The 16,504-nt window shown below is 40.9% G+C and overlaps 1 protein-coding gene across 4 annotated transcripts in view; it reads left to right on the top strand.

Moving 5' to 3' along the window:
- The window catches only part of ECI2 (enoyl-CoA delta isomerase 2), a 66,454-nt gene extending 64,688 nt beyond the window's left edge, over positions 1–1,766 (top strand). For all 4 annotated transcript variants that reach the window (XM_038391520.2, XM_038391521.2, XM_043508382.1 and 1 more), the window contains exons 9-10: positions 9–152; positions 1,120–1,766. In XM_038391520.2, the coding sequence (XP_038247448.2) occupies positions 9–152; positions 1,120–1,275 (300 nt within the window). In that variant the 3' untranslated portion in view covers positions 1,276–1,766. The remainder of the gene's footprint in view (positions 1–8; positions 153–1,119) is intronic.
- Positions 1,767–16,504: the final 14,738 nt, after the last annotated feature.

Below are 16,504 nucleotides of genomic sequence, written 5' to 3' on the forward strand. Positions count from 1 at the left end.
TCATGTAGGCAAACGAGATGCTTCTTTTCAACAAGAAGTTGACTGCAGGGGAAGCGTGTGCCCAGGGACTTGTGACTGAGGTTTTTCCTGACACGGCTTTTCAAAAGGAAGTTTGGATGAGACTTAAAACTTATGCAAATCTCCCCAAAAACGTTAGTATTTAAAAATTGTGTCTATACAGCCTGTAACAAGAGAGAGTTCCCACTCTCCTATGAGCAGACACTATAGCAAGGTACTATACAGAGTCCAAACTTACCCTCTTGGGGTTTAGCTTTATTGGTAATTGAAAAAATAACAAACCTCAACCTAAGTTTTCTTCTCAAGCTTGGTTGTTCCTATGGTTTTCCCTCCAGGAATTAATGTCACAGTTGCCTCTCTCCCAGAGGCTATCCTGGTTGAAGTTGGCAAGATGCACTTGCTCATCACTAGCTTTAAGAAATGAGCTGTTAATCTACTTGAAAATTATATGCATTTGCCTTGGATGCTAACTCCTGCAGGGTTGACAGAGATACTGGTTTCAACAGCTTTTTTTAATGTATTTAATAGATACAAGTTTGCTACAACCGCTATCATGTGGGATATTCATTTTACATACTATCTAGGAGTGGTACCTTCAGCACCTTCAAAAGTGGATTACTACATAAACCAACAAACCGGAAAAAAATCCTGAATCTCTGCACACTCATTTCTCTCCTGAAAAGAAAAGAACCTACATCCATAGTCCATCTCTCTTCTGACTGCTTGGAATGTGTAGAAAAACATAATGAGCTGGTCTCATAATAGACACTCTCATACCAGCAGTTTATAAAAACTCCATTTATATTTGGAGTTGCAGGTAGTCTAACAGATTCCCAATTCACATTTGTCTGTCGACATGCATTCTGGGCATTGACGGGATGGATGTATTGTTCCTCCTGAAATGGCATCCTACTAAGTAGTCTTAGCAGCAATTAAAGCAGTGGCCCCTATGTAAAATGCCAATTTAAATTAAAAATCTAACTGGAATACATGCTACTTTTCAGAATGCTGAACTGAGGGGATGTGTAGAATAACATAATTTGTACTATGTATGCCTCACTAATTGTAAGCTTTTGTTTTGTTTTTGTTTTCTTCTCCCAGTCCTTGGCTCTGTCAAAGCAGTTAATACGAGGTGTGGAAAAGGAGAAGCTGCATGCAGTTAACTGTCAAGAGTGTGAACTCCTCAGGGAAAGGTGGTTATCTGATGAATGCATGAATGCTATTATGAGCTTCTTTGGGAAGAAATCAAAACTCTAATTTTTATTGTTGGTGAAGATCAAGCTCCTGAAGCTCATCTGTTTATCCTCACTGAAAGGATTTTAATAAATGAATACACTTTTGGGGGGGAGTAAATCCTAGTTGTGCCTTTTTATTGATGTTGATTATTACTGTATTAATTGTATAGAAACAATTTCATAAAAATTTTAGTAACTTGTAAGTTTTATCTTTCTGTCGCCTGACATTTTATATTCAGACATGAATTTGTGATGCCAAACACACTGGATCCTTCGGCCTGGGTTGTTGGCTGGGAAAGCATTCATTGCTTTACATGCTGAAATGATGTCTTTGAATATAACTACAGCTGTTTGTCTTCCAGAAGGAGTCATGGATTCAATAGCACCAAATCTTGATAGTTCTTGGATAACTGAGTGATAGTCATATGATGCTAACATGTTTCTTTTTATCCATCTAATATAGGAAAGGAAATATAGTATAAGTATAAAATAAATATTAATATTTGTTACTAACTCTTGCAGCTCATTATTGCTTTGGTAAAGTGACATGAAAGGGAAAGGCCCTATTAGTTTAAATAATTCCCTGAGGCTTTGTTGATGTTACCTTGTTTCTTGGCCTTCCAAGTGAATACTTTTCTTTAAAAAGTGTTCACCTGGTAGGCATTATAAAGATCTTCTCGTTTTTATATTTATTTCCAATGTTAGAAATAACCTCTTGCCCAAGCCTGGAGCACTAAAAAGCTTGAAACTGCAGAAGATTTTTTGAAATGCTGTAAAGACTCAAATCTGGTATTTTCAAAAGAGAATAGAAAAAGTGGTTGCATATCTGCATATTATCAGGGCAGCACATCCTACATTGCAAGCTGCTGCTCTGGCAGATCTCAGCATGTCACTACGGGCAATGTTTCCATGCCTATTTGTGACCAGTATGGCCACTGTTCAGTCCACACTTTTAAATGAAACCATTATATAATCAACTACATGCCTCATTCTGACTTTCCAGGCTAGGACAATCTCCCTAGCCATTTGCTTATCAGTAGTTGCTAGTAATGCTACGTGAGAATAACTTTGACAACTGCAGGCCCAAAACAGCTCATTCAACTTGAATGCGTTCAGGAAAGATATAATTATAAAAATGTCTGATGGCATTTTCAGGATGTCGTAATTCCTTCCACTCAAGACTTGTATCTTAAAAGGGCACATTTCATAGAGGGTGAAATGCACTTAATTTAGGCCCAAAATGTAGTTGTTTTTTAAAGGGAATTACAAATCCAAACTACAGCAGAAAATGATGTCATGGATTAAAAAATGTGGCTGGGATTTTGTCCATTAACTTCTTCTAAATCAATAGGACATATACAACAGCATTGAGCTGTCTCATGAGATTCAAAGAAACTGCTGTGTAGTTTTAGCACATAAGATGAACAAAGTGCAAAAAGTAAATGGCAATAAGGCGGAAAGTCAATTGTTTTAATAATCAAAGGTTTCAGCAACATAGGTAGATTGAAAAAAATTCTTGTTGTGTCTGTTCTAGAAAACACCGATAATCCTTAAATTATATGATTGTGACATGCCAACAAAATGTAGGCTGACATACCTGCTCTAAATTCTTGTGCCTCTCCCCCTCTATACTTGGTAGAAGCACATGAGACAGGCACACTGGCCTTAACTTAATTTCCAGCCTCTTGTTAGTTTATCATAACCGTAACACTATAAATATACTGAGCCAAATTCATCTCTGATGTATCTCCACTGAAGGCAATGAAGTTACAACGGAGATGAATTAGTGGTACTGAAATATGTGGAAAGGAACAGGGAGAAGGGAGTGAACTAGAAAGGTCCTGCTAATTTATCATAAATTGCACTTTAAAAAACAAAAAACAAAAAAACAAAACACTGCAGATGAGAATTCAACAGACAAGAAAGCTGCCTTAATGCATAACTAAAATTAAAAGTACTTAAAAATAATAAACCTGATGTACTTAGGAAAAATTGCAGTGCTTTTCAAATAGACTATTATGTGAAAATCTTTCCTCGTGTATGAAGTCATAATGACTAATGGGTGTTATGTTAATAAGTTATTGTGATATAAAAGACTCAATTAAACAGAACTGAAGCAAAAGAAGAGTGCCCTTTCTCTTTTTGTCTTAACCTCCTTCCCCAGCTGAGCAAGTCAGAGCCAAATTCATCACCACTCTAGCAATAGTTTCTGTAGGGAAAGCAAAATTGATTGGTAGAGCCAGAGTGCGTTAGAGCTGCTAACCTTTTTGCAAATAAGTGTAACTGACAGCTAATTGCATATTGTATCCTCTGGAGAGCTCTGCTATTATAAAACCGGTCACTTGGAAGGGTCTTCAGATTCTCCAGCTGGAATAACAGGGAACCATCTGTACCGTTATATGCCCCAGAAAAGCTGTTGGCTGCTGGAGTCCTGGCTCATCACAATTCCATTGAATTGTTCAAGGATCCATAGGATTTTAAAAGATTTTGTGAAGACTGGTAGGTGAAACACTTGAACTGCTTTGGAGTACAGGTGTAATTGCAGATGCCTGCATGTCATCACACCAGTTCTTTTGTAATATGAAGAGGTCAGTATTCTGAGATGCTTAGGGCTTCCCCTGCCTTTTTATAAATTTCACAGTTGCCTCTATACTAGAATGGAACAGAACGGCACAGTTGGGAAAAACTTTGTACATATGTGCCAACAATCATGTTGGGTAAACTGGGCACAGACTGGCTAGTTCAAAGTCAAAACTAAGGCAAGGGGCTATATTTATAGTAAAAGTCAAAGGCCGCAGGAAGCTGTAACTGAACTACTGATGCAGCTTTTTGGAGGGTAGATAATTATGTTCTTCTCAGCCTGATGTTTGTTATAAAAATGACAAGCCAATTATGTTTACAATATTCCCATACCTGTAGCACCATGTGATAATTGTTACCTAATAGATAGGCAAAGAGATGCATCAATCACATGAACTGGGAACCTTTCCGCTTACTGGATTCTGAGCTTGGGGCTTTGCAGCCAGGTTTCTGGAAAACACCTTTTCTGATGATGAGGAAGCTGGTTGCAGCAGCTTCCAGACAGCATGTCTGGTGAGACCGCCATGGCATCTACACCTCTCAAATTAAAGGAATGAGGAAGTCTGCAGGAAAGGATGTAGAAATTTTCATGTACCATATGCTGAGTAATAACATGAAGGGACATCATGTTTCTAAAACTAAAGTGACACTCTTTATTCACAGGTTTCAGAGTAGCAGCCGTGTTAGTCTGTATTCGCAAAAAGAAAAGGAGTACTTGTGGCACCTTAGAGACTAACAAATTTATTAGAGCATAAGCTTTCGTGAGCTACAGCTCACTTCATCGGATGCATTTGGTGGAAAAAACAGAGGAGAGATTTATATATACACACACACACACACACACAGAGAACATGAAACAATGGGTTTATCATACACATTGTAAGGAGAGTGATCACTTAAGATAAGCCATCACCAACAGCGGGGGGGGGGGGGGGGGGGGGGAGGAGGAAAACCTTTCATGGTGACAAGCAGGTAGGCTAATTCCAGCAGTTAACAAGAATATCAGAGGAACAGTGGGGGGTGGGGTGGGAGGGAGAAATACCATGGGGAAATAGTTTTACTTTGTGTAATGACTCATCCATTCCCAGTCTCTATTCAAGCCTAAGTTAATTGTATCCAGTTTGCAAATTAATTCCAATTCAGCAGTCTCTCGTTGGAGTCTGTTTTTGAAGCTTTTTTGTTGAAGTATAGCCACTCTTAGGTCTGTGATCGAGTGACCAGAGAGATTGAAGTGTTCTCCAACTGATTTTTGAATGTTATAATTCTTGACGTCTGATTTGTGTCCATTCATTCTTTTACGTAGAGACTGTCCAGTTTGGCCAATGTACATGGCAGAGGGGCATTGCTGGCACATGATGGCATATATCACATTGGTAGATGCACAGGTGAACGAGCCTCTGATAGTGTGGCTGATGTGATTAGGCCCTATGATGGTATCCCCTGAATAGATATGTGGACAGAGTTGGCAACGGGCTTTGTTGCAAGGATAGGTATCCACAGCCTCAGAAACAACTCTGACATCATAATCAAAAAGGCTGACAAAGGAGGTGCTGTCGTCATCATGAATAGGTCGGAGTATGAACAAGAGGCTACTAGGCTGCTCTCCAACACCACTTTCTACAAGCCATTACCCTCTGATCCCACTGAGAGTTACCAAAAGAAACTACAGCATTTGCTCAAGAAACTCCCTGAAAAAGCACAAGAACAAATCTGCACAGACACACCCCTGGAGCCAGGACCTGGGGTATTCTATCTGCTACCCAAGATCCATAAACCTGGAAATCCTGGACGCCCCATCATCTCAGGCATTGGCACCCTGACAGCAGGATTGTCTGGCTATGTAGACTCCCTCCTCAGGCCCTTCGTTACCAGCACTCCCAGCTATCTTCGAGACACCACCGATTTCCTGAGGAAACTACAGTCCATTGGTGATCTTCCTAAAAACACCATCCTAGCCACTATGGATGTAGAAGCCCTCTACACCAACATTCCACACAAAGATGGACTACAAGCCGTCAGGAACAGTATCCCCGATACTGTCACGGCTAACCTGGTGGCAGAACTTTGTGACTTTGTCCTGACCCATAACTATTTCACATTTGGTGACAATGTATACCTTCAAATCAGCGGCACTGCGATGGGTACCCGCATGGCCCCACAGTATGCCAACATTTTTATGGCTGACTTAGAACAACGCTTCCTCAGCTCTCGTTCCCTAATGCCCCTACTCTACTTGCGCTACATTGATGACATCTTCATCATCTGGACCCATGGAAAAGAAGCTCTTGAGGAATTCCACCATGATTTCAACAATTTCCATCCCACCATCAACCTCAGCCTGGACCAGTCCACACAAGAGATCCACTTCCTGGACACTACGGTGCTAATAAGCGATGGTCACATAAACACCACCCTATATCGGAAACCTACTGACCGCTATTCCTACCTACATGCCTCTAGCTTTCATCCAGATCATACCACTCGATCCATTGTCTACAGCCAAGCGCTACGATATAACCGCATTTGCTCCAACCCCTCAGACAGAGACAAACACCTACAAGATCTCTATCATGCATTCCTACAACTACAGTACCCACCTGCTGAAGTGAAGAAACAGATTGACAGAGCCAGAAGAGTACCCAGAAGTCACCTACTACAGGACAGGCCCAACAAAGAAAACAACAGAACGCCACTAGCCATCACCTTCAGCCCCCAACTAAAACCCCTCCAACGCATCATCAAGGATCTACAACCTATCCTGAAGGACGAGCCATCGCTCTCTCAGATCTTGGGAGACAGACCAGTCCTTGCTTACAGACAGCCCCCCAATCTGAAGCAAATACTCACCAGCAACCACACACCACACAACAGAACCACTAACCCAGCCATCGCTCTCTCAGATCTTGGGAGACAGACCAGTCCTTGCTTACAGACAGCCCCCCAATCTGAAGCAAATACTCACCAGCAACCACACACCACACAACAGAACCACTAACCCAGGAACCTATCCTTGCAACAAAGCCCGTTGCCAACTCTGTCCACATATCTATTCAGGGGATACCATCATAGGGCCTAATCACATCAGCCACACTATCAGAGGCTCGTTCACCTGTGCATCTACCAATGTGATATATGCCATCATGTGCCAGCAATGCCCCTCTGCCATGTACATTGGCCAAACTGGACAGTCTCTACGTAAAAGAATGAATGGACACAAATCAGACGTCAAGAATTATAACATTCAAAAACCAGTTGGAGAACACTTCAATCTCTCTGGTCACTCGATCACAGACCTAAGAGTGGCTATACTTCAACAAAAAAGCTTCAAAAACAGACTCCAACGAGAGACTGCTGAATTGGAATTAATTTGCAAACTGGATACAATTAACTTAGGCTTGAATAGAGACTGGGAATGGATGAGTCATTACACAAAGTAAAACTATTTCCCCATGGTATTTCTCCCTCCCACCCCACCCCCCACTGTTCCTCTGATATTCTTGTTAACTGCTGGAATTAGCCTACCTGCTTGTCACCATGAAAGGTTTTCCTCCTTCCCCCCCCCCCCCCCGCTGTTGGTGATGGCTTATCTTAAGTGATCACTCTCCTTACAGTGTGTATGATAAACCCATTGTTTCATGTTCTCTGTGTGTGTGTGTGTGTGTGTGTATATATAAATCTCTCCTCTGTTTTTTCCACCAAATGCATCCGATGAAGTGAGCTGTAGCTCACGAAAGCTTATGCTCTAATAAATTTGTTAGTCTCTAAGGTGCCACAAGTACTCTTTATTCAGAAAACTATTCAGAGATACTGCAGCTAGAATTCTAGCCCAAGTGCATAGGAGTGTGTTCATGATGCCTCCATCACACATTTTTCTCCTGCAACCTGTGTTCTTCCCTCCAAGTTCCATACAAGTTGCTATTAGGGGTGTCAAACAAATTAAAAAATTAATCGTGATTAATCGTGTGATTTAAAGAACTAATCATGATTAATTGCACTGTTAAACAATAATAGAATACCATTTATTTAAATAGTTTTGAATGTTTTCTACATTTTCAATTACAACAGAGAATACTAAGTGAACAGTGCTCACTTTATATTTTTGATTACAAGTATTTGCACTGTAAAAAATAAAAGAAATTGTATTTTTCAATTCACCTCATACAAGTATTATAGTGCAATCTCTTTATCAGGAAAGTTGAACTGACAAATGTAGAATTATGTACAAAAAAAAATTCTGCATTCAAAAATAAAAGAATGTAAAATTTTAGAGCCTGCAAGTCCACTCAGTCCTACTTTTTGTTCAGCCAATCACTCGGACAAACACGTTTGTTTATATTTGCAGGAGATAATGCTGCCTGCTTCTTGTTCACAATGTCACCTGAAAGTGAGAACAGGCGTTTGCATGGCACTGTTGTAGCTTGCATCGCAAGATATTGACGTGCCAGATGCACTAAAGATTCATATGTCCTTTCATGCTCCAATCACCAATCCAGAGGACACGTGTCCATGCTGATGACAGGTTCTATGCGATAGCAATCCAAAGCAGTGCGGACTGATGCATGTTCATTTTCATCATCTGAGTCAGATGCCACCAGCAGAACGTTTGATTTTCTTTTTTGGTGGTTTGGGTTCTGTAGTTTCCGCATTGGAGTGTTGCTCTTTTAAGACTTCTGAAAGCATGCTCCATATCTCGTCCCTCTCAGATTTTGGAAGGCACTTCCTGTTCTTAAACCTTGGGTCAAGTGCTGTAGCTATCTTTAGAAATCTCACATTGGTACATTGTTTGCATTTTGTGAAACCTGCAGGGAAAGTGTTCTTAAAATGAACATGTGCTGGGTCATCATCCGAGACTGCTATAACATGAAATATAGGGCAGAATGCTGGTAAAACAGAGCAGGGGACATGCAATTCTCCCCCAAGGAGTTCAGTCACAAATTTAATTGACACACTATTTTTTTTTTTTAAGGAGTGTCATCAGCATGGAAGCATGTCCTCTGGAATGGTGGCCAAAGCATGCAGGGGCATACAAATGTTTAGCATACCTGGCACGCAAATATAGTAACTCCTCACTTAAAGTCATCCTGGTTAACATGGTTTCGTTGCTGATCAATTAGGGAACATGCTCGTTTAAAGTTGTGCAATGCTCCCTTTATAGCATTCTTTGGCAGCGACCTGCTTTGTCCACTGCTTGCAGAAATAGCAGCCCATTGGAGATAGCTGGTGGGGGCTTGGAACCAGGGTGGACTGGCACTCTCCACTCCCCTAAGTTCCCTGTGCGGCAGCTGCCCAGCAGGCTATCAATTGCCGGGCAGTTCAGCTGTCCCTCCCACCACTGCTGTGTGCTGCTTCTGCCCTCTGCCTTTGAGCTGCTCCTGAGAGCCTCCTGCTTGCTGTGCGTAGGGGGGAGAGGGAGAGAAGAGGGGTGCTAATGTCAGGGTGTCTCCCGTCCCTGCTCCTGCCCCCCTGCTTCTGTACCTTATCTCCACAGAGCAGGGAGGGACATGACAGGGCTCAGGATGGAGGGGAGCTTGCTGGCAGCAGATGCTGTGTCAACTTGCTAATCCACTTAAAAAGGCAATGTATTTAGAGTGGGGTCAAGAAGAAAAGGAGTACTTGTGGCACCTTAGAGACTAACAAATTTATTAGAGCATAAGCTTTCGTGAGCTACAGCTCACTTCATCGGGGGTCAGCGTTCTTAAAGGGGCAATGCATGCTTCTCTCACACTCACACACCGTGTGTGCGTCTGTCTCTCTCTGCCATGCTGTCTCCCCTCCCTCCATTTGTGGTGCCTTGTAGAGTGTAAGGCTACATTAACAACGTGTTAACCCTTGAGAGCTCAGCCGAGTGCTAGTTCATCATTTTCGCAGTAAAGCATTCCCTGGGAAATATCCCACCCTTTTCCACCCTCTGACTTTACCACTTCAACCAAGTTTCACAATCATCATTGCTGTGTACAATATTAAATAGCTTTAAAACTTATACTGTGTGTGTGTGTGTGTGTCCACTGCTTGCAGAAAGAGTAGCCCATTGGAGCCAGCCGGTGGGGGCTTGGAACCAGGGTGGACCGGCAGCTCCCCGCTCTGTGTGTGCGTGTGTGTGTGTGTGTGTGTGTGTGTGTGTGTGTGTGTGTGTGTGTGTGTGTATATATATGTATATATGTGTGTGGCAAAAAAAATTCCCTGGAACCTAACCCCTCCCTCCCCATTTACATTAATTCTTATGGGGAAATTGGATTCGCGTAACATTTTGCTTAAAGGAGCATTTTTCAGGAACATAACTACAACGTTAAGTGAGGAGTTACTGTACCTTGCAATGCCAGCTACAGTGACATTGTAAATAAGAGGGCAGCATTATCTCTTGTAAATGTAAACAAACTTGTTTGTCTTGGTGATTGGCTGAGTGGACTTGTAGGCTCTGAAGTTTTACATTGTTTTGTTTTTAAGTGCAGTTATGTAACAAAAAAATCTACATTTGTAAGGTGCACTTTTACAACAAAGCTTTGCACTGCAGTACTTGTCTGAGGTGAATTGAAAAATACTCTATTTTTATCATTTTACAGTGCAAATATTTGTAATAAAAATAATATACACTTAGATTTCAATTACAATACAGGATACAATATATATGAAAATGTAAAAAAACAAAAACAAATACTTACTAAATTTCAATTGGTATTCTATTTAACAGTGTGATTAAAACTGCGATCAATCGCAATTAATTTTTTTAATCGCAATTAATTTTTTTGAATAAATCGCGTGAGTTAACTGTGATTAATTGACAGCCCTAGTTGCTACATCTTTTCTTCTTAACAATTGTTGTTGTTGTCTTTTGTGCAAGCCAGCATTTGCTGGCTTGCTGGGGCCAGAGGTTACTAGTACATAAGCCTCAGTCCTTCAAGTGTGCTGGCTTTCGACTCTATCTCCCACTCTTGTCTGTGTTATGACTTTTGCAGGGAACTTGCTTCCACCCTATTGATGCCTTCATTCGGTTGACTGGCATCCTATAGTGCTGTGTATTGCTCATATATCTTGTTTCTTCTAACCCTCCTTCCTCAGGCCAGCTGATGTTTGAGGCTCTTTGTACATCCTACTAGTCCTGGCTTTGGCCCCTGCAGCCTGTCACTATTTAGCAGTTGTCTTCAGTTTCATCTCTGCTATTGTTCTGAGTCTGTAGCTACCTCCTATGACCTTTATCCCACTGCAGCTTGGACTGTTGTCTGTGGCCTTTGCTTTGTGTGGCTATTTGATAGTTAGACCCAGAGCTGCTCACCTGTGCATAGTGGCCCCAAGTCTCTGGCTCTTTTGTAGTGGAGGGCTGCCTGCTTAGCTTGGCATTCTCATAAGTGCTGTTGTCTGTTGTTACTCTGCTGGACTTGCAGCAAACTATCCTTCATGGGAAGCAGGGTCTTGGTTCTCCAACCCATCAGTCTCTGTTACTGTGCTACTAGCTAGTTCCTGGGAGGGTGTATTTCAATGGTCCAACATTGCCACATATGGATTCCTTTCTATCTGTTTTGCCTCTGTGATCAGTCTCTTGGCTGTTTTTAATGCCAATTCTGCCTTCCTGTTGCTTTGCGGGTACTCAGGGGGAAGCTATTTTGTGCTCAGATTCTCATTTAGTGCTGAATCATTTGAATTCTGCTCCAGTAGCCCATTGTCTGAGAACAGTGTATCAGATATGCCATATCTTGCAAAATGTACCTTCAATTTCTGGATCATAGTTCTTGCCAGAATCCTCTATAAAGTCCACCTCTCCAAAATTGGAGTTAAAATCTCCTATGACTGTCGTTCCTATCATTAAAAGGAAACTGGTCTGTTCCAACCTTTTCCTAGGGTTGGTTTGGGATTTCATGAGGATGTAGAGTCTCCATCTATTGATCACTACACTCTGCACACTTCACACTGCTCCATGTATGCTCTCAATTCATACTTGGCTAATATATGTACACATTTCCTGACATGTCTCAGGTATGTCTATACCCCAGGTATGATGTGTGTATCCATCCAATGATGTCAGCTCTTAAAACTGTTAGGATTACTGCTTGGTTCCCTCTGAACAAAATCCTGTCTTACTCATCCCTCACCTGAGCATCAGGAGTAACCTCTGGGGGCACTTTCTGTTTGTGATCTGGCCAACCCTGAAGTCTGAACAGTTTTGTTGCCTGTAAAACCCCATCCTGTTAAGTACTTTGCTGGATTGCCTGGAACCTCCCATCAGAGATGTGACAGTATTGTACGTTGTAGCATGATGACAGACGGTATCTTCTGTTCCACCGAACTGAGAAATGACTTGCAGGTGGAAATGAAATCTCTCTTGGAGCAAGAACTACAAAATGTAGATTGGGAAGTCCATTTGCAGAGCTCCTTGTCTGGAATGGAAAGATGGCTCAAAGAGGTGACCAGCAACCTGACTGCCATGGACCCAGAAGGTTTGGACTTCATTATAGCTTAATAACAGTGTAATAAATGGCAAGAACAGGGTCTTACAATATCAGTCTGGAAATTCCCTTTACAGATGTGGCTCAGGTGAGGCAAACGATATGTAGGGCAATTGGTTTGCCATGAACAAGTTGTCCTGCTTCCAAGATCAGAAACGGTAATAACTATATGCTGTGGTAACTGTCCAGCAAGAGAAAGATGAGGAGTGGTTGTGACCTGCTCTGAGACCCAGCTTCGCAGGGAAATCTTAGCTGCTTAAGCTCTTGTGAATCTGAAGCAAGAATACATTTGTTTGTTTGCTGAATGTTTCTGAAAAACAGTAAAAACAGGAATCATCGTTGCAAAATGTGAACCAGTGGATCTGCAAATGCGGGTATAGAAGAAAAGCTACAAAGGGGCAGGGGTGCAGTTTTTGTTGGTCTTGTTCCAGCATTCTGCCAGAACATTTGAATGAGGGGCAGCAGAACAGTCTAAGGGACTTTGTTAGGAATCAGGAGTCCTCTTAGTCCAACAAAGAGAAAAGCAGTACTGCTCTGGGCGAGCACAAGACTGATACTGAGGGGAAGTGACCCGTTAAGCAGCTACTGCATCATTTCCCAATAGCAAAGAGGAAAGAGAGATTACATTTTCTCAATGGCCTATATCAGGAAAGCATAACTGAGCCTTCAACCAGTCCTTGGGCCATAACCATAGTTCTGGTTAAGAAAAAGATGATAGCACCAGATTGTGTGTGGACAACAGAAAATTAAATTAAGTCATACCCTGGAGGCTCTAGTGGGTTCTAAATAGTTTTCCACACTAAGTCTTAAAAATGGTATGAGCAAGTGGAAGTGGGTCCAAAAAACATGGGGGGGAAACTGCTTTTCTTGTGGCAATTGATGACTTTTGGCTTGTGCAATGCATCACACTTGAGAAGTGAATGGACAGAGTATTACATGGCAAGCCATTCTCCGTCAGTTTGCTATACCTATCCTATCCAAAATTTTTGAACAGGAACTGATATATTTACAAGTGATCTGTAATGAGTTTAAAGCTGCCAATCTGAAATTGAACCAAAAGAAATGCAAGTTGTTCCAAAATGCAGTAATTTACCTTGGGTATACAGGTAGTTGGGGGTGTAGGAGATTTCCATAGAGGAAACAAGAAAATTGAGATTATGCAGAACTGGCCAACTCCCCAGACAATCACACATCTGCAGGACATTTCTCCTAATACAGAAGGTTCATTTGTGGATTTGCTAATATTGCAAAGTCACTACATAGAGTCGATGATAAAGGGAAAACATTTCAATGGTCAGCAGAATGTACTTCTCAGGGCTGATAAGAGTTTTTGTGACTTCTCCTGTCTTGGCCCTTATCCATATTTCAAAACCCTTTTCATATTGGATGCAGATAGCAGTGCTTACTGATTGGGGTCAATACTGACACAAGAAAACAAAGGACTTTAGAGGGTGGTGGCTTATCTTTCTCCAGAGAGACATTATTTCCCCACTTGAAATAAACTCCTGGCAGTGGTTAAATCTATAGAACATTTTCACCATATGTATTGAAGGAAATCTGTGGTCAGGGCAGACCTTGCCTATAAGGATAAACCATCAGTGGATGTGGGATGGGGAAGAAAGAGACATTAAATGGGAGGAGAAGCCTCTAACGTGCTCAGACTGGAAAAAGTGTAGTGTGAGAGTACACAGCAAATTAGTGAAGGGTGTGCAATGTGAAACAAGAAAAATGAGCTAATGGAATTTTGGGTTACATATGATATGTCAAAGCAGGGAGGTAACAGTCCCTCTAAAATGTTGGCGAGTTCTATTCTATTTAAGTTTTTATAATACTCTCAACACACCTCAGAGCACCTAGTCCTGGGCATTGCCAGAAACACGTAGAGAAGCAGAAACTTTGAATACATCTTGGTATTTTAATTTTTATAGAACTCTCTCTCTCTAATTCCTTTGCCTGTAAAGCCAGGGGCCTTAATTACCATCCGACAGTCTGTGAATGGTGCACAAGGAAGATAAAACTGCCACAATGGGGCCAAATTTTGCTAGTATAAAACTGGAGTAACTCCACTGACTTGTTTCTGTTTTACATCAGCATAAATGAGAGCAAAATTTGGCCCATAACACCTCCTAAAATAGCTTTCCTAGCTATATCCCCGCTTATAATCACAGTGTTAAAGATCTCTGTCTACAGTATCCTGACAGGATAAGACTGATGAGTTTTACCTTACAATTACTGCTGACATCGGAGTGTCCTTTAAATTCAATCTGAATTGCCTGTATTTCTCAGCAAGCCTGTTGGAAATATTTCTTTTCCAGAGTGGTACGTGGTCTGGCTCTGGTGACAGATAAAGCTCACGGTGTAGCCCCTTACTGGTTAAAATATTTTCAAAGCTGAAGCTGTGGAAACCTGAATTCAAGCAAGAGAGAAATTAAAAATATAGACTGAACCTTCAGTTCTCTTGGCCAAGATTTTTTGTCACCAACAGTAATTTTGGCTGCCTCAATGTTTGGGGGACTAACTTGTGACACCTTAAGGAGAGCCCAGTTTTCAGAAAGCACTGTGCACCACTCTTCTGGAAATCAGGATCTCTTTAAGTTTCACAAATTGGGCACCAAAAATTACTAGTCATTTTTGAAAATCTTGGCCCTTAAACATTATTTTAAATAATCTATTGCAACACAGAATCTGCTTCTTTAAATGGCGTGGCTGTGTTGGCAGAGTCTCTGAAATCTATCCAGGACTGATGCCTGCCATGAAAAGTGCCATCTTGAAATTTTTAATAACCAGAAGTAGTTGGAAACTTTTTCTTTTCCTTTTATGCTGAAGACGGCACCTCTAGTAGCTGAGAGCCCCTCAACACCAGACTAATGTATTGGGTCAGTACTGCCAACAGGGGAAGATTGACACTGAGTGAGCAACACCGCTTTCAGCAGCATCTAGGTTAGTGTTGACATGGCTTGACCCTGTTTAGTTTGTAAGTGCTAAGGAGATCACAGACCTAAGTGGTATGGCTGCAAGCAAATGAAATGAAATCTGAACACAAGTTTGGGATTTTTTTGGCTTGTAACAATGATACTTTAAGCAGAAACATTAAACTTCATTTATCCTCTTTGAATTCTGCTTTCTGGACCTGTCCTAATAAGTATCGCCCTTATGAGCAAGTATTTCCCTCAGCAACCATCTATGCATTATTAATAACTAACTCAATTTGGCTTGCTAGAGTAAGAGCTTTCCTTAATATGTCTGACCACATTCAAATAACAGTCTTTCAGGAATTCATGTAAGGTTTTCCCACTAATTGGTTTCTAAGCATGTAATCAATCTTATCACTAAATTCACATGGTTAGATGCTTGTTCCCTAATGCAGAGACTCAGACACAGCTGAAGAGATGAAGGATCAAAGAAGTGGAGCAGAAATAAAACTAAGAATGAAGATGAATAACAACATTCCACAGCATGAGGGGTGAGAATAAAGAGACAGACATTTATCTGTTGCATTTAGAAGAATGAGAGTTCACCAGAATGGAAATTTACAGGAATACTGGAAGTTTGAGTTTGCTTGAGCTCCATGACTGAGGTAACAAAATAATGACTATGGGTGAAATGAAAATGACGACTATGGGTGTTTCTTTTTTTTAAAGCCCTAGTTCCTGAAGTCATGCCATTACATGAGAATCAGTTATATATATATATATATATATATATATATATATATATATATAATATAATTTTTTTAAAGTATGTTCCTAGCCCTCAGAGTTGTGGAGAAAAGCTGGAAAATGTGACCCCTAAATCAGAATGCAAATACAAAGACCGCAAAATGTATTTTAAAAAATCATGATTTTTTTTGTGCGGATACTGACTCATGATTTTGAATCTTGAGGCTGGCAGTACAGCAAAAGGGAGAAATGATTTGGGAATCATTCACTTATTTATATGCAGTAATGCAATATTTCTGTTCTAACCACACTATTTAATCATGTCCATAGGATAATAGTTAAAGTTTTAAAGGGTTTTTTAATAAGCATATACTTTAATAAAGGGAAATTTATTTTATATCATCTGTGATGGAGAGAATAGAATACAGAAGAGCTTTGCAATACTCTGCTAAACAGTTGCTAAACATTCTGCTCGAGAGTTGGCTGCATTCTAGTAGTGGGTGAAGTGATCCTTCTATATAGACCTGATCCGCCAACTGATCTAAACAGGTTGGGATCTCTCTACTTGTTTAGA

The sequence above is a fragment of the Dermochelys coriacea genome, chromosome 2 (assembly GCF_009764565.3).
Source record: "Dermochelys coriacea isolate rDerCor1 chromosome 2, rDerCor1.pri.v4, whole genome shotgun sequence".
NCBI lineage: Eukaryota > Metazoa > Chordata > Testudines > Dermochelyidae > Dermochelys > Dermochelys coriacea.